The sequence below is a fragment of the Orbicella franksi genome, chromosome 5 (genome assembly GCF_964199315.1).
Source record: "Orbicella franksi chromosome 5, jaOrbFran1.1, whole genome shotgun sequence".
NCBI lineage: Eukaryota > Metazoa > Cnidaria > Anthozoa > Scleractinia > Merulinidae > Orbicella > Orbicella franksi.
In genome coordinates, this window is record NC_138149.1 from 5,567,823 (window position 1) to 5,595,121 (window position 27,299).

The window sequence follows — 27,299 nt, forward strand, 5'->3', positions numbered from 1 at the left end:
CGTCCACTGAAAGCTCAAGACATGTGAAATCACGGAACTAGCCCCTGGTATAACCTGAAAATTTCAAAATCCTCGGAACATCTTCTGATATGGGTCAATGATTTTGAGTTCAACGACTTCAACCTACCCCCGTACCGTAGTCTCCCTCGCAGCCCCCTCGCAGCCCCCTCGCAGCCGTTTTTAGTGTCGTCACGCAATGCTCCTAAACGACTATGGAGACCCAGGAGCTGTTAGTCGGGACGATGCGATATTTTCGGGCGAGCAATATTATGGGGCGAAAGTTACTTCAAGAGCGAAAGAGCCCGGGCTCTTCCGGTCTTGAAGTAATATCGCATCGTCCCGAGTAGCAGCCCATGGGTCTCCCAAGATGAACCTTCCCTCGCTTGGCGGGAAAAATTGTCAACTTCGAAGGAAAGATATTAGGCACGGTTACAAAGTAAACTGAAAAACAAGATGGCGGACGAACTCTGAACTTTCTGTACTGTTATTTTTCCTTGACATGCAACAACTATGGGATAAAACAAATGGCGAGTACCAGTGAAAAAGATCGTAAGTTTTTTTATGGCGATTTAAGGTTGTTTCTTTACTATGTGAAGGGAGTTGAGGGATATAAGCTTCCTGATAAGGTTTTTAACACGATCGACAGAACTGCTTTGTTTTATTTGTTGCAGGAAAATGTCAGAAAATTTCTGTGTCCTTAATTGCTAAACGAAATATTTTAAAGAAAAACGAGAGATCTGCAGATGAAACGTAAGTAAGGGTTTGTCTGGTTTGTCATATTTCCAGGGATTGATATAAAAAGATAATTTTTTAAGCGCTTATAATTTAAGTTTATTAAAAAAAAAAATGGATTTAGTCTGTTTGCACTCTATCTTTACTACGATTTGTTTTGTTATAGTGTTGTTTTATTATTCAGGGCTGCTGAATTGCTAAAGTTAAGTCACGTCCGTCTGGACCGTGAGCAGATAAGTGAAATTGACAACTTGGATTGCCTTGGACCTGTCACTAACCTATATTTACAAAAAGTGAGTCATATTGTACAATAATTTAATAACTTAGTCATTCGTTTTATGACCAAGGTCAAGAAAATTAAAATATATGTATGAAATTTATATTACGATTTATTTGATTATTTATAATATTTATAAATATATTTATTTTAATTTATTTGTAATTATGACAGAATGAAATTAGAAGAATTGAAAATCTTGAAGTTCTTCCTAAACTGAGGTAAGATTTGGTTCTGACACTATTAGTCTGGTTCAATACTTACATTGAAATTTTCAAAAAATATTGTTAACTAATAACTTTACTCTTTTATAGTGTAGTTATTAAATTCTGCTTTTTCCATCTATAGATTCCTGACATTGGCTGAAAACAAAATAATCAAGGTGGAAAACCTGAAGATACTTACTAATTTACAGTTCTTGGATCTCTCAGATAATCAGATTGAAACTTTTGAAGCAGGTTTGAAACTCTCTCTAATGATTTCTTTTTTTGAGAAACAGTTTTATTACTCTTTTAAATTTTTCAGTTTTTAGTCTTGTAAATAACATTTTAAATCTTAAGGGAATATTATGATATAATACACACTGTATGTTATTCACTTTTTGTCAGCAAAGTAAAAGCAAAGTAAGTCACAGATTCAACTTTAATTTTAACTTGCAATCATTTCTTTCTTTCTCGTTCTCATCAGGGAAATTCCCAGTAAGTCTAATTATCTTACTGTTGAAAGGAAATCCCTGCTCTCAACATGAGGACTATAAGTAAGTTTACCTCCAATATTAATTAGTTAAATAACCAATCAAAAAATAGTCATCTATTAATTAATTAATGATAACAATAATAATAGGACTGAGTGGCGTGGACAGTTGCTTTGAGTGTGATTTGACCAAGGAACTCAAGGAAAGGAATTTAATATTCAAATAATATTATATTCTGTCCAAGAAAGAGTGGGTGTAATATGAGATGCTGTCCAATTACAGGCATGGTGTGGACAGTGTCCAATTGCGATTACAATTTAAGCTAAAATCACACCTTTTTAAAGCCAATCAGATTTGTGAATTTTGTTATAGTTTTGATTAGTTAATTATTAGACTAATTGCATCAGTGAGCTACATGTAGTGTAACATAATTTCTTTTGCATTTACAATTTCTTTACAATGCAGAAAAAAATTGCTTGAGGCCCTTCCCACTTTACACCAGCTTGATGGGGAAGAAATAGCAAGACAGGATAGACTGAAAGCAGGGTGTGCTGTGTAAGTGAGATCCAAGTTGCAATGATTGTCTTCGTCTTTCATGATGACATTGTATGAATGCCAAAACCAGGTCTATGTCTTGCCTCTAATATATTAGAGAGCTTAAGCAAACCATGATGACAACGGCAACAAGAATGTCACCTAACAAAATGTATAATGACCGAAACAATGGCTGTGCACGTGCATTATAAATCTTAGTTTGTACACTCTGCACAGTCCTCTGCAAACCAACATTGTGAAATGACCAAGTTCTGCATATTTTGAAGAATGTAAGCCATGACAACTAATTTTCTGTTCTTTCCTCTGGTATTGTTCACTGGTATTAAATCTTTAGTTTGAGTAGGGTCTTAGAATGCCGAATGTACTGAACAGATCTAGATAATTGCAAAATTCAAAGGTCAAATATAATATCCTCTTTAGGGTGTAGTTTCTATTGTCGTCGTTATCATTGCTTAAGTTTGTTATCACTACTAATAGAAAGTACCATAATGATTCTATTTACCACGCACCTTCCAATGAATGCAAAAAAGGACCAGTTACCAGGGAAACTTTGTACTTGGTTAAGTATAACAATGATGGAATGGTGTCTTCAAATAATTTAGCAGTGAAAGTGAGTCAGATGAGGAAAGTGACAATGCAGAAGAAGATGAAACAGAACTTGAAAGTGGAGAACATAAACAAGGTAACATGCACAATCTGTTACTACAGGTTGTGAGATCCCAAATGTTGATAACTATGTACTAGCTATTTTGACTCTGTTTGGAACTTAAAACATGTCCATTGGTAAATATAACAGTGGAAAATTGTCATTAGATGTAAGCAATATTACTTTTCTCAGGTTCTCTACAGCAACACTTTAATGACATGCTGGTGCGAGCAAAAATAAGGACGATCAAGGTAAGTTATATTGCTTGCTGTGTAATATTTCTATTACATCTGCAGAGTATCTCCTCTGCTTTTGGAGTTGTCAGAGAAAAAAAAATCTTGACTCAGTTTTAAAACTAATTATCTATAGCCTATTACACTGATAGCCATTTAGTTAATCCAGTGTCAACACAGTTTCATACAGTGTCAACAAAATAGCCCCAGCTGATGACTTTTGACAATTTCTTGTGGTCATCTCCTTGGCAATACATGTACTTAATTCATTTTAGGCTTTAAAATTTTTGTTATTGATTGATTTTGAGAGCACCCAATATCAGCAAACAACCCCTAGAATGCATTTGTGATTACCGACTTGCATAAGCAGAACATTGGAACGGTGTGGATTGTCTATTTTCAACTCTGGAGTAAACACTACTTGCCAAAAAGTTTGGACAATTTATTTGGACATTTAATTTTCAACACTTTTTAAATTCTTTTTGGACAATTTTGGACACTTTGCCAAAACTTGACTTAGGTAAATTTATGCCTACAAAACTCACATTAGACTAAATCAACATCCAAAGATGTAGTTTTACTGCATGAACCCTCAAGATTTTAAGGATACACCAACAAGAAAATAACTGAAATATTGCTGCCAAGCTGTTACGTATGTCAATCAGTGTCTTGCTAGGTTTTGCTCCATAAAGCTTGGCAGAAAGGAAACTAAAAACTTTGGAGGTACTTCAAAGTTTTGTACTGTACAGTAAATATTTCAGAAGGTTAAAAATTTCAGACAGTTTTATTTTCAGACACGTTTTTATGTCCAAAAATTAAAATTGTCTGAAATTTTTTTTGCAAGTAATGTAAGGAGAAAATAGATGTTGATATTATTGAACAACCTCATGTCACTTTTTTTTCCACAGGAAGAAAAAGAGCATGAGAAGAGAATGGAACAGTTGGCCAGCATTCGAGATCTCCAGTCACAAAGGACCTCAAGCAGAGCATCATCTAGGCGTTAACAAATTTTTAACTAAGGGAATGAGTCTTTTTTATTTCTGCCACACCATCAAGAATAACGAGCTCAAAAGTCTGGAGTAGCACCATGAAACTTGCCAGTGGGTTTGTGTTGAGTTGGAGTGGCGTGAGTGTGATAACAGTTTAAAGTCTCAAATTTTGAAATCTTCAGTTTCAAATGAGAAGTCAAAAGATAATTTGAATGTATAGAGAGTTTTAATTAGTATTAGTATAACTCTACTAGCGTTCTATCACGAATGCTGTTCTCTGATTGGCTATGCTACTCACTATCTATTCTGTGATAGATAGTGAGTAGCATAGCAGTGTAACTGACTTGGGCTGTGCCCTCGTCAACTATCACACGATAGAAATCTTGAGCTCATAATCTAATTGTTAATAGCGTTATTGATCTACAACGAGTGTTCAAGGTTGTTGAAAGAGCTAACGCCCACATTAAAATGCAGAAACTTGCTCACTTGATGTTGTGCACCACATTGGAAAAAAGGGGGAATTTTTGGTCAAAATACAAGGGTGTTGATTTGTGGTTTTTCTCCACTGATGAGTTTCCCTGTGAAAGGCCCATTTATATTTATTTCTCTTGCCATGGCCAAACTATCTAAAAACCAAAGTCTGTGTTGTCCACTTGCTTGTCGCCATTTTTGGTGAACAAAGGATCTAGGGTTTCAGAAAAAATGGTGAATGAAACACAGGTCTCAAAAACTGTGTTCGCCACACTTGAGAAGGAACTTCCACATCAAATTCTCATTTTATTTACAAAGAAGGGACACTGAATAAAAAGGCATTACTCCACTGTATATAGTGCTGTCAATATTATTATTAAGGATAAATTATACAGAAATATATGTCTACTCCAAAGAAATAATAAGATTAAAATTTATTTTGTTATGTTTTTTTCTTTCTCCAAGACAGTGTCTTTTATTTCTAAAATGATAATTAAACATTCAATAATAATGACAACAAAAAATGTCATTAACTACTGCAAAAATGCATGTTTTATTAATTATTATTAGTTATTGAAATAATCGACACTATTGCTTCAACCACAAAATTAATATGGCACAAGTTTCATACTGCAATACATGTAACACTTTCCTCGTTTCTACCACTTCTAACAAGGAAATCTAACTAAAAGGTGCTACACCCTCTTCATATACAGCAAAGAAAAAATACAAAACATTAATTTCATTTTCACAAGTGTGATTGGTCTATAGATGTGTATTCCATACTCTATTGATAACAGATTGTCAATAACTGTTGAAAAATGTCGATAAACCTGTCCAACCTTGCCAAGCCATAAGGTTTAAGAAGTGACGACTATGAAACAAGTCTTTAGTATAAAGACCACCAAATACTGTCCACAAATCTGGATCAATGTTATTAATAATTATTATCATAAAAAATTGGTCCTCCTAGAATTGCTATGAAACTTTGACAAATGCCTCATGCCTTATCTCCTTGGAGGAGGTGGTGGTGGAGGTGGAGCGCCTCTTGATGGAGGAGGTGGAGGTGGGTTAGCTCTCACCCCACTTGGAGGATTTCCAGAAGACTTTGCACCACCTGAAAATAAAGATGGCACTTGAACCACGCTTCAAAACACTTTTTTTTTTTCTGGACACACTGTAACACAAGTCTTCTTTGCATGCTCTACAGGAAAATAACTTTCATATGTGGAATTTAATAAGGTTTAAGACATGAATCACAAAATCATTTGGATCGCTTTGCTTGTTCAAAGTATTTGTCGTAAACCCTCGATCCAGAACAGTTTTGTCCAGCGTACTATTAATGAGTAATGGCAAATTGGATGGACAACCTGACACAATGCTGGGGGTTAACCTGCAATAAACTACGGCGTAGCAATACTCATAGACACCTTGCACCACAGGAAATGGGAGATACAAGTTTCAGCTTGGTGGGCTACTTCCAGTAGAGGCAGAGACTTCGTCTACTTAAATATTTTGGGGTCTTGCTTTGGTTTACATGTGAACACTGGAAGACTGCACTTAGTTATTTCTAGTACACCATGACCATATCTTGACAAGGATTACTTCTGATCTTTTTCGTGCAACTTTCATAAAACTTACCACTCTTCTTTGGATTTTTACTTGGATATGTTTTTGCCGTTTCTACATAAGGCTCTGGTGGAGGTAGATCTGAACTAAATGAAAATCTTGCTTCAAAGTCCTCTGTAAACAGAAAAGGAACGTAATCAAAAATTGAAAGTCAAATAGATAGCCTCGGCTGTCATTAAGTTTTGAGTCACATATTGCCTTGGTCCTCACACCTGTAACAAACTTGTTACTTTGGGGATGAATTGTGCCAAGAACAGGCAAGTTCACCTGTAACATCAAGGGCTCGTCAAGAATACTCAGCTGTAACAGGTGTTACAGGTTACGGCCCTTAATGACAGTCCTGATAGCAGAAGAGCTTCCTGTACTCAACCCATTTCTTCTTTGGCAGGAGCCCCCCACAACAACCCCCTTCACTATCTCATTTCTTGAATGTTATATAGTTCATATAAATATTATCTTATCAATCAAGTGCCAGAGCCATCATCTGGAATATTGGCCTGAGGTCTTGAGAGTATGGACCTAGTGCAGTGAGGTCTACACAATAAAGACCACAGGCCGATATTCTCCCAAGATGATGCCTTTATCCCAGTAACTGAAAGCGAAGCATCATTAATTATGTTACCTTCAAACACGCTTGTCATTGCCTCTGGGGGAGGAGGTGGAAGTGAATTTCTAGTTGGTCCGTTCATCATGTTATTTGATCTACTGGATGACACAGGTGGTGGTGGAGGCGGAAGCCCTGATCTCTTAGTCTCCATTGTACCTCTAGACGGAGGTGGAGGAGGCGGTCCTAGCCCTCCTACTGGAGAGGGAGGGAAAGGAGCTGATCCTCGACTTGGTGGTGGTCCAGAACTCCCCTTCTGGGGAATTTTATTGGGAGGTGGTGGTGGAGGCGCTTGTGATGGTGGCCTTGACGATGGTGGTGGAGGTGCCCTACTTGGAGGTAGAGGTGGTGGGCCACCCCTTGACGGAGGAGGTGGTGGTGGACCTCCTCTTGGGGTAGGAGGTTGTGAAGAAGCCACATTTGGATTACTTCTCATAGGCGGTGGAGGTGGAGGTGCAGTTGTTCTTGGAGTTGAAGGTGGTGGTGGCGGAGGCCCCCCTCCTCGTCCAGGGGGTGGAGGTGGAGGACCTTGCCTCATTGGTCCTGATGGTCTTTGTCCACCCCCTGGTAGTGGAGCTGGTGGTCTTTGTCCACCCCCTGGTGGTGGTGCTGGTAAAGGTCTTGAGCCAGTTCCTGATGGAGGTGGTGGAAGAGGCCTAGAGTTGTCAGATGATGATGGCTTCATAGATGGGGGTGGTGGCGGAGGAGCAAAGCCTGGAGCTTTACCCGGTGGAGGAGGGAGTGGTCTTGAATTACCGCCTGGAGCAGGAGGCAGTGATGAACTGGAATTGTTTGGTGAAGGTGGTTTGAAGCCTGGTGGTTTCATAGCTGGTCCTTTGGCTCCTAAATACAACACAAAACAGGTTACTGGTTGAGTGAAATGCAGGAATCAGCAACTCACACCACCAGGCAAAATGTTCACATGTTCAAGAATTGTCTTCTAGTAGGTTTGAAACTAATTTAACATGTAACACAAGAATGCACAGAGTTCCAGTAAGGAATAATGAGGAGGAGGAAGAATTCAGTTCACCACAGATTTAACATTTAAAATTTATTAATTTTACCCTCGGCAGAGTTATTGCTTAAGTGTCATTGTCTGAGAAAGTGTTCCAGGGACCAAAAGTTGTGGTCAACCGATTTGGCTGAAACTTGGCACAGAAGTTGGGTGCAATGAGATATTTCAAAAGCCAATTTGGCTCACTTCCCTGACTTTTAGTTTTGGAGTTTCAGGGGGGTCTCATTTTTTGCCCTTTTGAGCACCAAAAACCCAGCCTTCCAGGTGACATTTTGAAAGTGCCATAAAACACAATTGGTAAATTGTGCTTCCAACTGAATTTGACCATGAACTCTACTATAATAGAGCTTTCATTTCATACATGTAACTTTGTCCTCGAGGTATTGGACAAAGAGGAGCCTGGAACTAGAGTTTGGCAAAAATTGATGTCAAAATTACAACCCAAAATTGCCATTTTTCAAAAAATCAGTGTATCTACCTGCCTTCTTGCATAACTTCCGTACCTATACCATTATTTACTTTAGTGACCCAGTTGTCAAACTCAGTCGAGAAAAATTTGGCTCATCAAAGTTTGTTGAATTTTTGCCACAAACACTCCATGCCCCTCTAAAGGCATTCAAAATGGAATTTTGAGCATAATTCATGCCATAAACAAACCAAACTGTTGACATGAAGCCCTTATTCTATATTTGGTGAGTGAAAATGAATTGTTAAAGCCAAATCAGTTTCATTGTTCAGAAATACTGTGATTCTTACCTTACAATTGCTCTTAAAAGGCCTTTGATTAGCACGACAAACACCCTGATTTAGCAAAACAAGGGTTAAAGTTTTCTTTCAAAACTTAGTACCCATCAAACAGCACAAATGATGAAGGCCTTACAGGGCTCGAAATTAACTTTTTCGTTCAGGAGCCAGCTGGCGACTAACGGAAAAATTTTGCTCGCCAGATCATAAATTTTGGTCGCCAACTTTATATATAACTTAAACAAGAACACAATTTTATACATTACTTTGCATGCAAGAAAAGTCACAATTGAAGAGTGAAAACAATTAGAAACAACACAAGTAACACTTAGTAAAAAGCTACCGTTGTTCTCTCAGTTGATATGTCTCTGGTTCTAAGGTGATGGTTGTCTCCACAGTCATTTTAAATGAGGCGAAGCATAAAACGTTTCAAGTCCGTGGTTTTCATTGTGAGACAAACGCGGGTCCTTGCGTATTTTCCCTTTGCTACTTCTTCGAAATGCTGTTCTTTATTTTCGACTTGCTTTCCTCGATGCCTGGAATTAGGTTAGTTCCTAGGATATCCTTCAGCAGTTTGGTGAAATCCACTTTCCCTACATCAACAACTGATGAAGGATTCAAACTTTGGATTAACCTTTTGGCTGAATCTTCATTCCCAGCGGTAAAAACTCACGTAATGAATTTTCCAAATTCATCTGGAAGAACAATTTGCCAATTGTGTTTTATGGCACTTTCAAAATGTACCCTGGAAGGCTGGGTTTTTGGTGCTCAAAAGGGCAAAAAATGAGACCCCCCTGAAACTCCAAAACTAAAAGTCAGAGAAGTGAGCCAAATTGGCTTTTGAAGTATCTCATTGCACCCAACTTCTGTGCCAAGTTTCAGCCAAATCGGTTGACCACAACTTTTGGTCCCTGGAACACTTTCTCAGACAATGACACTTAAGTGCTTGTGGGGCTGAGCAAACAACTGAAACAAATCATTCAAATTGAACATAACATCGTTAAGAATCCAAACTTATTAAAGAATGCCTCCTGTAATTTCCTCCATAAGTGCGATATAAAAAAAGTCAGCAGACAGACAAAAGAGTGTGAACATTTAAAGTCAAGAAAGTTCTAAATGTATGGTATTCAGTGAAAAAATTTTTGGTAAAGCTAGATGCACATTCAATAAAAATGCTGCTTCTAATATTGAATTCCTTCATACCTCCTGTTCCAGGTTTTCCTCTTTCTCCAGCCGATTTTAACTTTGGGATTCCTCCTGCAAAAAGTCCACCAAGTCCCATAGGAGATGCTCCCATACCACCGCCGCCGCCGCCGCCACCACCACCTCCTATATTTCCACCACTACTGCTTGGACTTGGTTTATCTTGAAGACAAATTTTACCAGATATAATTGTTAGCAGCTTTTGTCTAGTGAAACAGCTTGTGTTCTTCCATAAAAGGCCATAAAAATTTTTTGTGTTTGTAAACTTATGATTTTCAAAGACATGCAGTGGAACCCCGCCTTACAGTCACCTCATTAATACAATCACCTCGTTATTACAGCCACTTTTTCTTTGTCCCAGCAAAATGCTCATACATTTTCTTAAATCATGAAAACCCTGTTATGCAGCCACTTCTTTAAATACAGCCAATGGCCACATTCTGAAATCCCAACCTGTATAACCTTTTATAACTTTACCCTGTTAATACAGCCACTTAAACCACTTATTATAAGCAACATTTTTAAAAAACATATCTGCATTCCGGATGCTTATTAATAAAGAGCAGTTGTTTAGATAATTGTGATAGATATCCATTAAGACGTCATTTAGTTTAGACCAGTCATGAGGTTTGACCCAAGCTCATTAATACGGCCACCCTGTTGATATGACCAAATTTTTATGGCCAGTTGATGTTCGTATTAACAGGGTTCCACTGTTAGTAATTACATAAAAATCAAAATTGTGTCTTAAATTAATGCCTCAATATTTGTTATACCGTAAAATCCCACATTAAAGCCCTGGTCTTACAAAACTTCATAAGGAGTTTTGGATGCGCTTATAAATGGGGGGCTTATATCCGGGGCGGGGGGGGGGGGGGAGGGGGGCATATAAGTGGAATAAAAAATATGTTTCAGAATGACGAGATCTGAGAAACGAATCAAAGCTAATGTACCATTACATTTAGAGCTATTACATTTATAATACATTTATAAAACGCAAAAGGAACCCACTTATACATTAGATGGGCTTATATCTGCAACAGTTGGTGCAATTAGACGAATTCGGCATCTCACTCCATTTAATGTTTTAATTAAAGTTTATAATAGCCTTGTTCAACCACATTTTGATTATTGCATTGTAGTGTGGGGTAACTGTAACAACGGTCTTTCTGAAAAATTGTACAGGCTTCAAAATCGTGCAGCTCACACCCTGATGTCTGCGAGCTATGACAGTAATTTGGATGATTTGTTCCGGGTACTAGGGTGGCGAAGACTTTACTATCAAAGATTGGAACAGAAGTCTATCCTAATGTATCACACGTTGAATGGTATGACACCTGATTATCTGAGATCAAGATTCGTATATCGTGATAACGTAAATGCTTATCGTTTAAGGAATACTGAAAACAAATTAGTTCTTCCACAACCTCAAACTGATTATCTTAAGTGGAGTTTTTCGTACAGCGGAGCTCAGTTATGGAACAACTTACCTATAGACCTAAGACAAGCATCTTCACTGACCAATTTCAAATTGAAATTAAGTCACCACAGTTTAAAGTAATATCTTAATCTTAAGTACATTTTAAGACACATCCTCCATAAAAAGCAGTTTTTTTAAAATTTTTATTGTGAGCAGGCAGATAGGTAGATAGTCCAGTAACTTTGTTGACTGATGGACAAACCGTGTATAAATAAAGTCATCTTATCTTATCTTATCTTATCTTATCTTATCTAATAATATCTTTGTTCGCAAATAGAAGGGCTTATATCCTGGAGGGGGGTGGGGACTTTACGTGGGATTTTACGGTATATGACTTTCACCACCATACAGACTGACATTAGATAATTGAAACTACAGTTCAACCCTGTGTTAAGCTAGACCATCCATTTGATACAGACACTTTATGAAATCATTGACATGTGGGTGTCCATCCATTTTAATTATAAAATGGAACAGTATGCTTGGTACCACTGATTCCATTGACTAGCCGGACTATCCAATGACTATCTGATACCAGCACTGTCAATTCCATCAGCATTTCAGCAGTGAAATTGTCAAAATATTGTTCTGCCCTGTGTGTTTTGGCAGGCTTTGGTGCAGTGATTTGATTATCCCGGTTAGGCGGGTTACCCCACTCTGCAGCTTTCACCACCAAAGCAGGTTAACCCACCTTGGTGGGGTACCCCACCTAACATGTGAACGTGATCAAGAAAAAAAGAGAGATTGTATGGATATATTGGTTACTCCACCAAGGCGGGGGACCTCACCTGCCGGAGGTCCCCCACTTTCACGTGAACAGGCCCTTAATCCCTGACTGGGATCATTGACTGTTTCAACCTAAAAGTCCACGACTTACTTCCTCCTACCACTGGGGCACTGCGGTCATTGGTCACTGTCTTCTTAAGCTTGGCTCCTCCATGTATCTGGCTGAGCAGGGCCCCCCTGTCTGATGGTTTACCAGAGGACTTTGGTGGTGGACCAGAGGCCTTGTGTGCAGGGGGAGGTGGTGGCCCAGGTGGTGGAGGAGGGGGAGGAGGCATATTTTTGTTCTATGATTGCTTGACTCCCCCTGTCACTAATATTGTGTTTCACCTACATAGAACAAAAGAATATGAGTTTTAGTTAAAAGATTGCAGGAAAAAAGCATCTGCAATTATAAATTAAAGCTAGTAAGAGTGGAATTAGAGCTTTGGCATTTGCTAGTCTAATAAAGGAGACCTTCAGAAGTACAGCATTTGAACTGCAAAGTAACAAAGGAAAATCATCCCAGCTCATGAACAGGGCATGAACAGGACATGAACAGAAAATAGCTGACATAGCTTGGGGCCCAAGCGCCTACTACAGGGTGAACCTGCTCCTTTGAGCCATGATGCAGCCCAACTGACCCAATTCTAAAGAAAATGTAACAGTGAATTAAAGTTTGAGGTGCCCCCATAACAAGCATTGGCCCTTGTTCCACTTCTGACGTCATCTCCTTTGACCAAAATTGGGATCACTTATACTTCTGCCGGAGGAATTTAAGATCTTTCCAATGATACACAGATCAGAGTGATTGGGTCAATTGAGTGTGAAGTATGCATGAAAATGTTTAGAAATTGAAGCAAAAAACTTGGAACAAAATTTCCCTCAACTACACTTGGCTACTCCATGGTAAGAATTCCCGTCTTGATGATGCTTTTGCGGGAATATTTCAACTGGAAGTAAGCCCAGTAGAAGGTCAACAACTGCAGCAAAAAGATAAGAAAAGGAGAAAAAGCAAAAACAAAAAAACAAAAACAAACATGTAAAGCCTAAAGACAAAGGTTACTTTCTTGCCCAAAAAATATCTCAAAATTTTCCTTTGTGAGCATGCCCCGAGCAAAAATGTCATAAAACGTGAGGCTAGTAGAAAGAAAGGCACACTGTCATGTTGCAAATGCATTTTTTGGAAGATTGGAGCTAATTTAGCTGACATCCTAATCCATGTATGTCCAAAAATGCATTTTTGCCAAAATCTGCAGGCACCAATGGGTTAACTGATGCAGGAAGTGTTGTCAGCCCTGCACTCACTTTATTACACCCAATTTAACATTCACTAACAGTTAGTGTAACTTAAGACTTCCCAGTCAAATCAAGCTCATAAAAGATGGTTTACACCTGATATGTCTGGATGGTGATGAATTGAAAATATCACCTTTTTGGTCGCAACTCAGTCTAAGTGCTTTTTTCTCTCCAATTATACAGGCAATATAAAAATTCAAAGGAATGTTGGTCTTTTTTTCTGCTCCTCTCTCTGATCTCCCTTTTTGTACTCATTACTTGGAGTAATTTTCAGGCTAAGGAGTCAGAAAATTAAGGTCTTTAGCTCAACTGGTGCACAAGAACAGACTCTTCAGTCTGTAACACCATTTTCATAGTTCCAGTCACATGGACAAAACACGTACACTGTAATGTTTCAAACAATCACTTGCAGCATTGCTCTTGCAGATGACCAGTTTGTACATGACAGAATCACCTATAAGCATAACTAAGCCAGCCCTGTTAAGTATTTAATTGATTTATCAAACACAAAATCATGGCGTCAACCATGTGTTACCTCAAGCAACAACAGTACCATAAACTGATATCACATTATAATTTAGAGTCCAAGTACAATTTTGACATGAAATTTATCCCCAGTTACTAAACTTGACAGGCAGCTCCACTGGAAAATAAATTTCAACCAATTATTCAAATAAGTTCAAGTTAATAATTAGCATACTTGCAACATAATAGCACAATTACTGATGTACATTACAAAGCTAATAGGTAAAGAACTGAACTTCCTTCATTGCTTGGAAATACAATGTATTATGACTTTGTCGTAAATTTGTTTCAAACAAAGTACAAGTCGACAAAAATCGAGCTGCTTTGAGGACATTTAGACGTAACATTTCGAACAGTTTACACTGAACAATACAAAAGAGCTCGTATTTACAAGTTTCGCCTTCTACCATATCCGAAGACTTAAAAAGTGAGATAATTGCCCATCTATATCAGAATCACAACCTCTTAGAAATTCAAGGGACAACTTCTCAACGTATTGCGTTGGACGTATTCTCGCTGGCAATATCGAGCGCTGAATAGGTGATACGACACGATTACTTCCGCTATAACTGAGGTTTCGCTCTCCCATTATACGAAAACACTGTTTATGGGCACTTTAACTCTTGACATTCTCTCTCTTTCGCAAGCAAGGATATAGCAAGTGAATGATGAAGCTTAACATCTACGAGTAAAATATTAATACTCGACAGAAACGCGCCTGTTTAAACACAGCATTCGTCAGACAAATTTGAAGTCAACTATTTCCTGGATATGGCTCACGTCTTTACGCGATCAAGTCTTGGCATGTGACTTTTTACGTCTTAAAATATTACCCACATGATACTCGGAGAGGGTAATAAGGTCGTAAAGCCAAACTAACAGTTGCAAATATCCTATAAGTTAAGTTGTAGGGCCTAGGAATATATTACATAGTCAATCTTGTTACATGCTGAGTTGAGTACTTATACCGCAATCACTGCATTCTGTGCAACTTTTATATGTGGCAAACTTTCATCGTGACACATCCGCGACCTGTGCTCGACCAGTGAACAGTCCAGCATAAGGCTAAAATTTTAAATGATTGTACGTGACAAAAAGGAGTCCCAAAATGTACAAGTAGTTCAAATCGGTGCTTTCCGAAACGTCCAAGGGTTAGGGTGGTTTCGCGCCTCGGAAAACCTACTTCTCGTTCATACCTCACCTTCTCAGTCAACCTCTATGATCTAGAGTGTCCATACTTTCCTAGGATATTCCTCAAATGTTATTAGGAAATCAAAGATCTCCGAGAGTTCCAAAAATATGAACGGTTGCCGGTTAACCAAAATGGCCGTAGAAATAGTAAGCTTGACTCATGTCGTCACCACCCCTGATTATGACGTATTTCCTCAGATCCAGTCCCGCGAAGGTTAGTCCAGCGGACGCGGTGATGATGAAATTTAGACCTCAGGACAAAAATACATGTAGCGCTTCCTGTGGTTTTCATTACCTTAGATGGAATAATTTTTTATAAGTATGATTCAACCCTGCAGTCACTATATAGACCCAGATTCAGAGAAAAGTGGAAGGCAATCCCATACAAAGTGATGTTTATGCTTACAGTCCCAAACCGAAACGAACAAAATCAGACAAGTAGTTTTGTTTTACATAATTATAGTTCATACGTCGTTTATACGACGCTTGTTTACTGACCTACAGACCAGTCTTGCTGCCTATTTCCTGCTCCAGGTCTGTAAACCAGAGAAAATCTCTCGCAAGGGTCAAGTGCCGCCGGGACAGAACCCTGGTGGGGGTTCCTGTAGAAAAAGGGGGGGGGGGGGGGTGTTCGTTGTACCGAAGCAGTTTTAGTACCTCTTGGGGTGCTCAGCCTAAAAAGGTCCACAGCGGGAGCTTTTGCAGTACCTTTTAGGGTATTGAGCCGAAAATAATGTGACAGGAGATTATGTTTTGTTTTAAAATTGGTACCTCTTAGCTTAGGGGAGACAAACATTTCAAGCCACGCCCACAAAACAGGATCTTGGTACCTCTTATGGGTTTTTTTCAAAATTTCCCACGAGCACCCCCGTCCTTTTGATATGGAAGTCCCCCGGGATCAGAACCCAAGGAAGGAGGCACTCCTAGAAAAATTGGCTGGAGGTGTGCGGCCCGCTTCCGAAAACCCTTACCCTATTTATGACCAAAATCTGCGATTTTCCCTACCCTATTTATGACCTAACCAAACATTTATGACCGTTTGAGCTGACATATGCACAGTTGCCCTACACATAATTTATGAAGGGCCTTTGTTGATGGTCTTATCATAACCTGCGAGCAGGCTCACGGCACGGTTGGGTTTAGCGCGAGCTAGCTGAGGGTGGTCTAAGACGAGCCGGGCGAGCCGAGAGCAATCTGGCTATTTCACGCTAAACGGCTCGCTTCGGTCGCCAAATTTTTTTCCGCTCTCGCTGGGAGCCTGTTCGCTGGCTAGTCTTATCAATAAAGATGAAAAAGTAGCTTCTTCTAAAAAAACATGCTTAATTCAAGACTAGAGTGTAAAAACCATACCCTATTTGTGACCAACATGGCCAAATTAGATACCCTGTTTATGACCAAAACGGCTGAAAAACCGTACCATACCTGTTTAGCCCATATAAGGGAGTCCTCCCCCCACGGGGGGTCAGAAGCGCGCATGAGGCAAGTGAGAATTGTCTCCAACATTTGAAGCAAAAATATCCTGCGATCAGGCGTTCTTTTGGGGGGGGGGGGGGGGGCGAAGTAAAGATCGAAGGAAAGCAAAAAGCGTCAAACATGTCATGAAGAGCCAGCCACACACACACACAAAAAAAAACATCACGAGATCATGATACATCATCTTCTCTTGAAGACACTTTTGCCGTTCGAAAAATTGCCCAAAAAAATTGACAGGGAATATTTGATAATCAACTTAACGAGCAGAAGAACGTGTTCGAAGCAATCGTTTTTATTGCTATTAAAAATTATGAAAGTGTCCGTTAGTGTTGTTTTGGAATTGGTATCTCTTAGAGGTGAAAAACAATTTCATGCCTCGCCCACAAAACAGGATCTTGGAACCTCTTAGGGGTTCTTTTCAAAATTTCTGACAAGCATCCCTACCCTTTTTGTATGGGATCTTCCTGGGTGTCAACCGTGTGATATGCATTGCTTCAAAGTTTGGAAAACCCATTTAAGAGCAGAAAATCACGATCACAGTTTGGAAAAATGATTTTATTAAGATGCAGCACTTGAGGCAAAATCAAGTCAGCGACACATGGTTTTAGCATTGCAGGTAGAACGAATGCAGTTATACATGAATAGGCTAACATTAGCTATTGCATCTACAAAGTCGTGATTAAGACTGCATCTTCTATAGCAGAACTTCATATGTTTAGTTCGCCTATAACATGTTTACACTAACCAGCCTGCTAGCCTACAAATGTAGCCAGTTTTCATCCATTCTGTTGTTGTCTCACACCAGTTGCTATTGTAGGCCAACAGTCTGTCTGCTTTTCAAGAAATCGCACTTGAGTACCAGAGAATAGAGACTACAATCCAACGATTATTCGCACAACCAGAGCAAGATATAACCATGATTACACTTAAATGTTTCTGTATAGAGATGTGCAAGAAGTGAACCAAGGCTTCTCAAATATTATTGCATTCATTGATTTACAATCCGCCCATTCCTCCCATTCCGCCCATGCCACCCATCCCGCCCATTGGAGGCATGTTTTCATTTTCATCCTTGGGCATGTCAACAATGACGGTCTCTGCTGTCGTCAAAAGGGAAGCAACACCAGCGGCATCTGTGATAGCTGTTCTGACCACTTTGGTAGGGTCAATAATTCCTGATTGGATCATGTCGACGTATGTGTTGTTCAAGGCATCATAACCGCTGTTACCTTCCATGGAGTTAACCTTTGCAAAAAAGATAAGTACACAGCGTTTCACAAACAATACCACTACATAATATTCGATCAATATTTTAAGCCAGGAAGTTTGTGCAAAAAAGGAAACTGCAGCAGTTAAGCTTACTGTGGACCTTCAAGGGACAATTTTTCCAAAACATGATTTTTTCACATCAAATTACTGATTACTATTTTGTCTGCATTTTCAAAAACAAAATTTGGAAAATTTGTAACATATGCAAGTTTGCCACAAAGAAAAATTAAATGTACATCAGTAGTTCATGAATCATTTTAAATTTTTAGTTATACATGGCCCCACAAGCCATTTGAACCTGAAATCTTACTGTGGATGAATAATTAAGTTAGTTCATTGATTGATTGATTGATTAATATTTAATCAACTAAGTCAAGTGCTATAAGCTAATAAGAAAGTGTCAACTCAGTTCCCTGTCACGTTTGAAGAAGCAATTTCATCAGCAGACTCAGATAATTTTCAAGCTTACATGTGTAAATATTTCACAGCATTTGACTTTCAATGATTGTGCTTATCCTCTAAAACCCAAAATGATTGATACAACTTGTCAGTTGTGGTACTTGACTTTAAAACAGTGCACCTGACAAACACTTGTTTTGACTAAGGACACCTGCAGTCAGCCATAACGTTTCACCAATAAACTAAGATTACCTTCTCAACCACAAGTGCTGCTTCTACACCTGCATTCTCAGCAATAGTCTGACACGGTTTGCGCAGAGCTCTCCTGACAAGTTCTACTCCCTTGCCTTGGTCTTCATTATCAGTCTTGATGTTGTCGAGGCTTTGATTGCATCGCAATAAGGCAACACCCCCACCAGGTACAATGCCTTCTTCCACAGCAGCCCTTGTGGCATTCAGAGCATCAGTGACACGGTCTTTCTTTTCGTTCACTTCTACTTCACTAGAACCACCAATCTATAAAACATGATTATCAGCATCATGCTAGAGTTGAGACAACATGCAGCCAGGATTTTCAATGACTTTTAATGTGCAAGTCTGAACTTTCCAAGATAGCAAAGTGTGCTAAAAATTTGACTGCATCTTGGGTTAAAAACTGCTGTAAAAGTTTAGGCGCTCAACAAGCTTCTGAATGACAATGATTCAAGAACTTTGTTTAATAGAAATGTCAACTGGGAGCTAGGGGGGATAGTACTTACAGTAAAATTGGGTGGGGGTGGAGGTGTGAAGCAAACTTCCTGAAACCTTAACCCTATTTCAGGCCAGAATGTTTGACTTTCCCTACCCTGTTTCAGACTTGACCCAAAATTTGATACCTTATTTCAGATCTAAAACTTCTAAAAACACACCCAATTTCAGCAAGAGTTGACTTAGTAGCATACCTTCAAGATAGCAACACCATCAGAAAGTTTAGCAACTCTTTCATTGATTTTCTCCCTCTCGTACTCTGATGTTGTAATTTCCAGTTGTTCTCTCAGTTGTGCGCACCTCTTTTCAATGTCTTCTTTAATACCTTTTCCTTTCAAGAACAGGGTATCATCCTTGGTGATTGACACTTCTCCAACTTCACCAAGATCCTGAAGTTGGACATCTTCAATCTTTGTTTCCAGAGCATCATCACCAAACACCATACCACCCATAGCGATGGCCATATCCTCAAGGGTGTTCTTGCGGTTGTCCCCAAAACCAGGAGCTTTCACTGCTGCCACCTGAAGACCAACCTTGAGCCTACAAAGGAGGAAATGCTAAATTTGTCAATCTTAAGCAGTGATTGCTTCTTATAGGGCATTTCATGGACCATTACCTCTCTACTACACTATACCCAATGAATTACAACAACAGAGATGACAACTTCAAAAACACTGAAATCCGGAGGGCTCGCTACTTTCGGGGGTTGCTTCTTTCAGGATTAGTAAGTGGCCACAATAATTTTACTTTACTTTTGGGGAGTCGTTACTTCCAGAGGTTCAGGGTAACACAATTGAGGCACACTACGATAAGAAACAATTGAGACTTTCTTCTTGCCATTTACCTGTTCAGGACAAGGGTGGTAAGAGCTTCCCCATCAACATCTTCAGCTACAATAACAAGAGGTTTCCTGTGTGCACTGGCAAGCTCAAGTGCTGGAACAATCTGCTGAATGGAAGAGATCTTCTTCTGGCAAAGGAGAACCAAACAGTCCTGGTATTCAACTTTTTGTCCTAAAAACAAACACCAAAGAAAGATATTCAGTTTGTAAACAGAGTGAAAGTTGGACTCTTGGAGTGCTTTCCACTATACCAGACCAACCAGTCAGAGACCACTAGGAATCACCAGGGAAAAACGGCACAACATTTTCCAATGAAACCAGGCCAACCAAAAGGAATGGTTCTTACCATTTTTTATTCCTTTTCTGAATTCCCTACATAGGTGAAGTAGGGCAATGAACCAGTTTGTCAAAATAGAATGGCAAATTTTGGTTCAACCAGTCCGATCGGTCAAAATGGACCACCTCCAGAGGTGGTCACAAACAGATCTAGACCAAACAAAAACATTCCATTTGACTTCTGACCAAAATTTTCAGAATTTTTGGAATAATGGAAAACACCCTTGATTTCTGCCTTGCAAGAAATCAGGATGAAAAGGTTTTCCAACAAAAGGATTTCACTTTCATAAGCGGAATATTTGAAAATACACAACACAATCTGAGAAACCGAAAACTAAGTGAGTAGAACTATTTACAACTTTTCACAAGCCACACCTTTGGTTGTGTTGATAAAATAAGGGGAAATAAATCCACGGTCGAACTTCAGTCCTTCAATCAGCTCCAACTCATCATTGAGAGTCTTGCCATCCTTCAAATTAAAACACATCGCAAAGTATCACCATTTGCTAATGTATAATTTGGCAACTAGTTTAAAATCAATCAATCAATTCAATCAGTCAATCAATCAATCAATCATTTATTTACCCATGTATCATCTAGTCAGCTAAAAGCTCGTTCAAAATACATACATACAGATAAAAAACGATAAGAGAGAAAGAGACAGAATCAAATTAGGGAACAAAAGATTTCAAAACTTTTTTCTTTATAATGAACATAGTCAAGAGAACATAAATGATGCTCATTACCTTTACAGTAATCACTCCATTCTTGCCAACTTTCTTCATGGCTGAGGAGATCAATTCTCCAATTCCCTTGTCTCCATTAGCAGAAATTGTTGCAACCTGCAAACAAATTAAACCATCCTATAAATATTGAATTTCACAAAAAAGTGAAGATGATCAGGTTCTCAAGAGCTGATAAAATGGCTACAATTTTACCTGGGCGATTTCTTCAGGGGTAGTCACAGGTTTGGACATTTTCTTCAAGTTCTCAATGATTGCTTCAACTGCCAGCATGACTCCTGAAAACGTATAAGAAGTATATTGGGCTGATCAGAAATTTTTAGGTGGCTCAGGCTTTATCTGATTCCTTACAACATTCTTAAACAGACACTCAAAAGACATTTAAGACTAACAAGGACTTTAGGGATGATGCCATTGAATTGGTTTCATCTATTACTTCTATTTTTACAGATTTCACACTGGATTGATCTAAACCATCAACAGAGTATGATTATTTTTATATCTTCCAACTGTTCATTCAATCCTACAATATAACTTGATGTGAACGACATTAGCGTTCTGTCTTCAACATCCTAAATGCGACCAAACTTGCAGTTTACAATAAACATCCCCCACCCGCCCCTTACATAGGAGAACCCTTGGGTTGTAGGATATTAGCATGTCATGAGAGTTCTGCCAGGCAATACAACTCCTGCTAAGGTAGACCTTAGGCTTTCTAGACTTTGAAAGCAATGTTAACCACGCCCACCTCGTCTGACTTCCTGTGGATTGGCTCCTTTGGACACCATCTCGAAGCCTTCCTTTGCAATGGACCTAGCAAGGATAGTGGCAGTTGTTGTTCCGTCTCCAGCTTCCTCATTAGTGTTGTTGGCGACATCTTGCACAAGACGAGCACCAATGTTTTGATACTTGTCTTTGAGTTCAATTGCTTTAGCAACAGTTACACCATCTTTGGTAATCTTTGGGCCTCCAAAACTTTGTTCAATTATTACATTTTTACCCTGAAAGAAAGTAATATTGAATCAAGGGAAGAGAGGTTTATTTATTGACTTGTTGTTCAATCACTAAATAAGGAATTAAGTTGTATTCAATCAAACATCTCTGTCTGAAAGGAAAATGCAACTGGAATTTAGGCATGATTGTTTCAACAAACTACAAGCACTATACAGCATTATACTTTAGTGAACTACCAATTTAGACTAATACATCTAAAGTAATGTGCATTTGCCACTGCAGCAAGTTTGGACAGTTGAATAATGATCAAAGAAGAATCAGGCCTTTATTAGCTCTCACTGATAACAGGCTAACACTCAAGACATGGATCATGCGTACTAATAAAATTGAGATATTGACTGAGTGTAGACCAAGTGTTGGCTGAGTATTGAAAGGCATCTATGGTCAAGTGTCAATGGAGACCTTTGATCAACACTCGATCGACATCTTGATTGATACTCAACCAACACTCAGTCTACGCTAGACCAATGTCTCAATTAACACTCGATTGACAGTTGATCAATAGTACGCCAAGTGAAGACCAACTCATCAATCAACACTCCACGGCATGTTTGCAAAACTTAGTCGACTCTCAACCAACTGTTGACCGAGATGTTGATCGAGTATCAACCAAGGTGTCGATCAAGTATCGATAAAGGGTATCGAGCGTCACTCAACTGCGGATTCCTTTACTATGCATGATCCCAAGATACTACCCTGTCAAATTTTTTGTGGCAGTTGATTTAACTTGATTAATTTTAAGTTGGCAATCTACTAAGTGTTTTGGTTGTCCGCTGACTTGGTACAATTAAGTGTTCATAGAGAAAATCCTTTTGGCTGTACTGTACCTTTGGACCCAAAGTCACTGCAACAGCATCAGTCAAAGCATCAACTCCTTTTAGCATGCTTAATCTGGCATCTGCACCAAACTTTAGCTCCTTAGCAGCCTGTTGCTGCTGAGAAGTACTGAATCCCATGACGAGTCTAGGGGTGAGGAGCTTTGGAGAAAACAGCTGTCGAGCTGGGCGGATAATGCTAGGTAGACGATACATTCTAAAGACAAGAATAATCCCAATTTATTAACACTGAATTGACCTAAATAATAGGCTTTGGTTCATCATGTTACAAGATACTGAGAATCAAAACATTCCCTTAAGTCTTGGATGGTCCTTTGACTGATTTTGCTTAAACATCTTGCTGCAAAAAATGCTAGACAGAAAAAAGTGTAAAGTTGGAAAAAGGGAATTCTTATTTTTTTGCATATGTTAAGGTGAATTCTAAGGAAATCTGTGAAGAGAGACTTTACCAATCCCTTTTAGAAAAAATAATGAGGTTAGCATTTTTGTTGGGGGTTTAAGGCTAAAGTTATTATTTCCGAAAAATATATAGCTTCCCCCAGTTTTCTTTTTGGATTCCAGTAGCCCTTGCAGAGATCTTTTGGTGCACAGCCTTATCCAGACCAGACCTTGGCACCATCCCCCTGAGAGTAAGATTCGTGATTTTCAGATTTTATGCACATTAAATGGTGAGCAGTGAGAGTGTTGAAGGCAATGTAGAGCAGGGATGTTCCCAGAAAGGAGGAATAAAACTGGACACATTCTTACCCTTGCTGTATCCTTAACAGGGGGTAATAACAATATTCTTACTTACATGCATATTATGCAATCCACTAAAATGTTACACAGTCACACTACACATGATAAATTAAAGATAACTCGTTGAGTTCCAAATGCATTTCAAGTGCTGATGGTTTCTTGATTTTTCATTTCGGCTAGATAACCTGCCATTCTAGCAAATAAGACTTCTTGGTTTAAATCTTGAGAAAAAAAATTGTAGAGAGGTTACAAAGTTACTCCCTTGCTCTGTTAACTGTGCACGCAAATTAAAACGCAATTTCATGCCAAGTTCTTATTTGCAGTAATACATTCGTCAAGCAGATAACGAATACAACGCTTCTAAATACTTTTAACCGAAAATCACGATTTTTTTCACAGTTAGAAGTTTGATTCCAGGAAAGGCTGATCTGAAAAACCACGTGTGTGTATAGGCTGATTTCACATGCGATCTTTACCGGACCAAAATTGCGGCCAAAAAAATCGCCGTTGAAACGTAATATTAATATACTTAATAAAATTCAACTGATCAAAACTCTCACCTTAATATTGCAGACAGTGATGACGGGTTTTAGAGTTGATTAGGTGCCCAAAATTGTGCAAAATTCGCAGAACACCGATGAAGTCTTGAACCTCAGTGGACCCACGTGCCGAAAAGGACGAAGAATCTACTCGGCATGCTCTGTATAGGAGCAATTATTCCCCTCTAGGGTGGGGACACTTAGCGAAAATATTGGGTAAACTACTTCTCACTACATAACGTTTCTAAGACAAAATTACTTCGGAAAAGTGTTCAAAATATTTATAAGTTAATTTCAGTCATGATAATTCTTTCTTAAACTTGATATTACCAAACCAAAATAACTACACGGATTATGATTTTGATCCCTCCCCTCCCTACTGTACATTTAGACACACCCTCTTTATGCGATACGATTGCGCAGAACTTGCTCTTTTCCACGTGTGAATTCGATATCTCCGCCGGTTGGAAGGCTTCGTGCTTTTTCTTGTGAAAATGGTAAGTATTTCCGCAGCTGAAGATTGAAAACTAAAATTTACAATTGCAATTACTCTTGTTTAAGCCTAGTAAACCTTAGGAACTTTTTCAATGAAATTATTGGGGACGTGGATAGCATTATAAAAACAAGTTCAGAGTCCTCCTGAAGATCCTTACGACCTCACGATCCACCATAAGTCTTAAATTGTTCTCAGATTATTTTATGGAGAAGATTGTACACTATTCTTTGATAACGATTTCAAGAAAGTTGCAAAGTTTTTTTTATCCACCTGACGTTAATTTTTGTCTGACACAAGAAGCTTATGAAAGGATTGCATAAGACTTAAATTATAAGTTTAATTTTTTTTTTGGAACCAGTGTGTAATTAGCCAAATGCATTTTTGTCTTTTCAAGGCTGCCATACGAAGATTCAAGCCTCTTTTTGACAGGATTTTGGTTGAAAAGTTCCTTCCAGAAGTGGTAAGATTTTTTCTTTTCCATGACAAAGTGACAGGTCTATGCATATATTTATTTTTCAGTGGTTGTTTTTCAGAAAAGTTGACTTCTGAAATGCACCCTCCCCCCCCCCCCCCTTATCCCCTCCACTCCCCTTCTCTCCAATGGGGATCAGAATTAAATTTGCTAATGGCAGAGGCAAATGAGGTTGTACATAAGACAAAATCAGCCACAGTATATATGTATACAATCATGCACACTAAACTGTGTGATTCATTTTTTTTTTTGTAGAAAACCAAGGGGGGTGTGCTTCTTCCAGAGAAAGGTGTTGGATCAGTATTAGAAGGAACAGTAGTAGCTGTGGGGCCTGGAGCCAGGGATAAGGTGAGAATTGTTGGGTTTTCATGACAAGCAGATCAGTCTTCGTTTACCCTGCATAAAGATCAACAATCTGCCATTCTTAAGTGGCACTGATTCTGCAGGGCACTAACAAATAGATTTGCTTGCTGGGGACATATTACAGTCTGGGTCATTTTTTGGGATAGAATATCTGGTTTTTCAGTTTTGGTAAAAAAAATCTGTTGGGTGTGGCAAATACAAGTTTGTGAATTTGCTGTTTTAGCCATATTGTTGGGCAGTTTTATGGTTTTGAACAATATTTGTTGCAAATTTTCATGCCTCCCTCCTTGCCAAACCTATGATCATGTGTGCAAAACTATTCACTGTTCCATTAAAACTGAGATCAGAGGGTAAGAATGAACTAAGTTGTTATTCAAAAGGAAAATTCCATTTCCTTGTGGTCATCAGAGAGGTGGCAGTGACATAACAATACAAGACAATGGCCATCAAAGGCAGCCATCCATTGTCTCGTGTTTCCTTGCACGTATTCATGCGAGGAATTGCGCAGGCTGGTCAGCTCGACTGTTAATCAAAGACTAGACGAAAGCTCTCAGTAAGTTTCACCCCTTGCCTCTTCTCTCTTCTCTCTTCTCTCTCTTCATGTGCAACTGTCATGAAACCTGAGAATGTCTCCCCCGATGAGATTTAATAGTGAACTACGATAATGGAAACTCGAGCTATAATCGGTCAAGTGTCACATTCACAAAGCAGCAGACGAGATAATATTTGAAATCCCTTCTAAATGACTCAAAAAGACAGGATTACAAGTAAATAACAGTACTGACAGTTATTTTTACTGCTGATTCAGTGTTTGGGTCCCCAGTGACTTGGCCTTAATTAAAAGGAAATCAAAGCAAATGCTTAACCCTTTCCACTCCAGCCATTTTTAAATTTCACCAAACTTTGCTCTAACTTCTAGAGTGGAAACGTCGTTCCTGTGAGTGTGAAGGTTGGCGACAAAGTTTTGCTGCCAGAATATGGTGGAACAAAAGTGACTATGGAAGAGAAGGTATCAATGATCGTTTGAGCAGCTGTCCTGTATTTCATGTTGGTTGAAAACGTCCATCCAGATTCGCTTAGCTTTGTTGTTACTACCAAACCACCCAATACTAGGAAACAAGAAAACATTTTTAAAAGCATTTTGATCTTTGTACTTGTGTTTCTCTAACCAAAGATTGGTGTGAGTCTGACCCCTCTGGAAATTCTAGTTAGCTTGAGTTCATACTTTCCCAGAAAAACAAACTAGGCTTTTAAATCTCCCTCCTCATAGCATTCCTAATAGCCTTAAGAAGGTCTGAAAAATTCTTGAACGGAAACAATGTTTGAAATGTGGCCTTGTGTGTTAGCACATAAACACACTAAAGCTTACACCCTTAGAGACAATATTTGTTCTAGCCTGCAAGCACAGATATCTGCAAGGCAAGCTTTCTGGGTTCTCATATTCTAGAATCTGTTTTGCGTATTTAATTAGGTTTGTTTCTTGTTCTCAACAGGAATACCACATCTTCCGCGATGGTGACATTCTTGGTACATTTGAGTAAAGTTGGCTTTCATTCAATCGCTTATCTAACTGCCTTTTTGGACAAGAGGAATAATTGCAAGTCTGAAATAGCTTTGAATGACACTTCTTGGCAGCAAAATCAATGAAACTGTCCATTGTGCAATATCATAGTTTGCATGGCTAACTCATCTTATAGACTTGACTATCTCTTGAAACTTCAAGACAGCACTTTTCTTAGAACTCTGAGTTTTGTAACCAAGTGAGTACTTCTAATGTCTAGCTAGGCAATGGTTTTTTAATTAAAATTACAATGAAAAGAGAATGCATAACGTGTATAGTTTGTTTTCAGTTTGAAACTCTGCTGGATTTTCACATGTGCGAGTAAGGATTCATCAAAAAGCCAAATGAATGTTTTTTTTTCACAGTGCTTGAATGTGACAGCAATAAAGTTCTGGTGTTAACTTTTACGTTAAGTCGTTTTAC

General features: G+C 38.8%; 4 protein-coding genes across 4 annotated transcripts; 2 read left to right on the forward strand and 2 right to left on the reverse strand.

The window, feature by feature from the left end:
• The first annotated feature begins 46 nt into the window (after positions 1–46).
• On the forward strand, positions 47–5,033 carry LOC145487329 (leucine-rich repeat-containing protein 46-like). The gene is made up of 10 exons (XM_081466089.1): positions 47–549; positions 672–750; positions 917–1,025; positions 1,184–1,230; positions 1,358–1,467; positions 1,697–1,766; positions 2,169–2,258; positions 2,861–2,940; positions 3,097–3,155; positions 4,046–5,033. The coding sequence occupies exons 1-10, from the start codon at positions 525–527 to the stop codon at positions 4,139–4,141; spliced, it is 765 nt and encodes a 254-aa protein (XP_081322215.1). The 5' UTR covers positions 47–524; the 3' UTR covers positions 4,142–5,033.
• A 98-nt stretch (positions 5,034–5,131) lies between these two features.
• On the reverse strand, positions 5,132–15,222 carry LOC145487327 (uncharacterized). Its single transcript, XM_081466086.1, has 6 exons — positions 15,060–15,222; positions 12,150–12,385; positions 9,793–9,954; positions 6,849–7,673; positions 6,239–6,340; positions 5,132–5,714 (listed from the first exon to the last, which is right to left on the reverse strand). Exons 2-6 carry the CDS (start codon positions 12,331–12,333, stop codon positions 5,605–5,607), a joined length of 1,383 nt encoding a protein of 460 aa, XP_081322212.1. The 5' UTR covers positions 12,334–12,385; positions 15,060–15,222; the 3' UTR covers positions 5,132–5,604.
• Positions 15,223–17,019: 1,797 nt separating this feature from the next.
• On the reverse strand, positions 17,020–24,117 carry LOC145487324 (60 kDa heat shock protein, mitochondrial-like). Its single transcript, XM_081466081.1, has 10 exons — positions 24,006–24,117; positions 22,699–22,903; positions 21,606–21,858; positions 21,053–21,135; positions 20,861–20,956; positions 20,490–20,583; positions 19,782–19,950; positions 19,132–19,477; positions 18,443–18,706; positions 17,020–17,767 (listed from the first exon to the last, which is right to left on the reverse strand). Exons 2-10 carry the CDS (start codon positions 22,900–22,902, stop codon positions 17,519–17,521), a joined length of 1,758 nt encoding a protein of 585 aa, XP_081322207.1. The 5' UTR covers position 22,903; positions 24,006–24,117; the 3' UTR covers positions 17,020–17,518.
• A 93-nt stretch (positions 24,118–24,210) lies between these two features.
• On the forward strand, positions 24,211–27,283 carry LOC145487333 (10 kDa heat shock protein, mitochondrial-like). Its single transcript, XM_081466096.1, has 5 exons — positions 24,211–24,481; positions 24,875–24,940; positions 25,208–25,300; positions 26,235–26,324; positions 26,809–27,283. Exons 1-5 carry the CDS (start codon positions 24,479–24,481, stop codon positions 26,854–26,856), a joined length of 300 nt encoding a protein of 99 aa, XP_081322222.1. The 5' UTR covers positions 24,211–24,478; the 3' UTR covers positions 26,857–27,283.
• Positions 27,284–27,299: the final 16 nt, after the last annotated feature.

Excerpts from the sequence above, each read along its gene's own strand:
- LOC145487329 (XM_081466089.1), top strand. The coding sequence starts at position 525 with ATGGCGAGTACCAGTGAAAAAGATC. Across the intron at positions 1,026-1,183 it reads CTAACCTATATTTACAAAAA|AATGAAATTAGAAGAATTGA; the intron begins GTGAGTCATATT and ends TAATTATGACAG. Across the intron at positions 3,156-4,045 it reads CAAAAATAAGGACGATCAAG|GAAGAAAAAGAGCATGAGAA; the intron begins GTAAGTTATATT and ends TTTTTTCCACAG.
- LOC145487327 (XM_081466086.1), bottom strand. The coding sequence starts at position 12,333 with ATGCCTCCTCCCCCTCCTCCACCACCTGGGCCACCACCTCCCCCTGCA. Across the intron at positions 7,674-9,792 it reads AGGAAAACCTGGAACAGGAG|GAGCCAAAGGACCAGCTATG; the intron begins GTATGAAGGAAT and ends TGTTGTATTTAG. Across the intron at positions 6,341-6,848 it reads AATGACAAGCGTGTTTGAAG|AGGACTTTGAAGCAAGATTT; the intron begins GTAACATAATTA and ends TTCTGTTTACAG.
- LOC145487324 (XM_081466081.1), bottom strand. The coding sequence starts at position 22,902 with ATGTATCGTCTACCTAGCATTATCCGCCCAGCTCGACAGCTGTTTTCT. Across the intron at positions 19,951-20,489 it reads TTTTATCAACACAACCAAAG|GACAAAAAGTTGAATACCAG; the intron begins GTGTGGCTTGTG and ends GTTTGTTTTTAG. Across the intron at positions 18,707-19,131 it reads ATGGTGTTGCTATCTTGAAG|ATTGGTGGTTCTAGTGAAGT; the intron begins GTATGCTACTAA and ends CATGTTTTATAG.
- LOC145487333 (XM_081466096.1), top strand. Across the intron at positions 24,941-25,207 it reads AAAAGTTCCTTCCAGAAGTG|AAAACCAAGGGGGGTGTGCT; the intron begins GTAAGATTTTTT and ends TTTTTTTTGTAG. Across the intron at positions 26,325-26,808 it reads AAGTGACTATGGAAGAGAAG|GAATACCACATCTTCCGCGA; the intron begins GTATCAATGATC and ends TGTTCTCAACAG.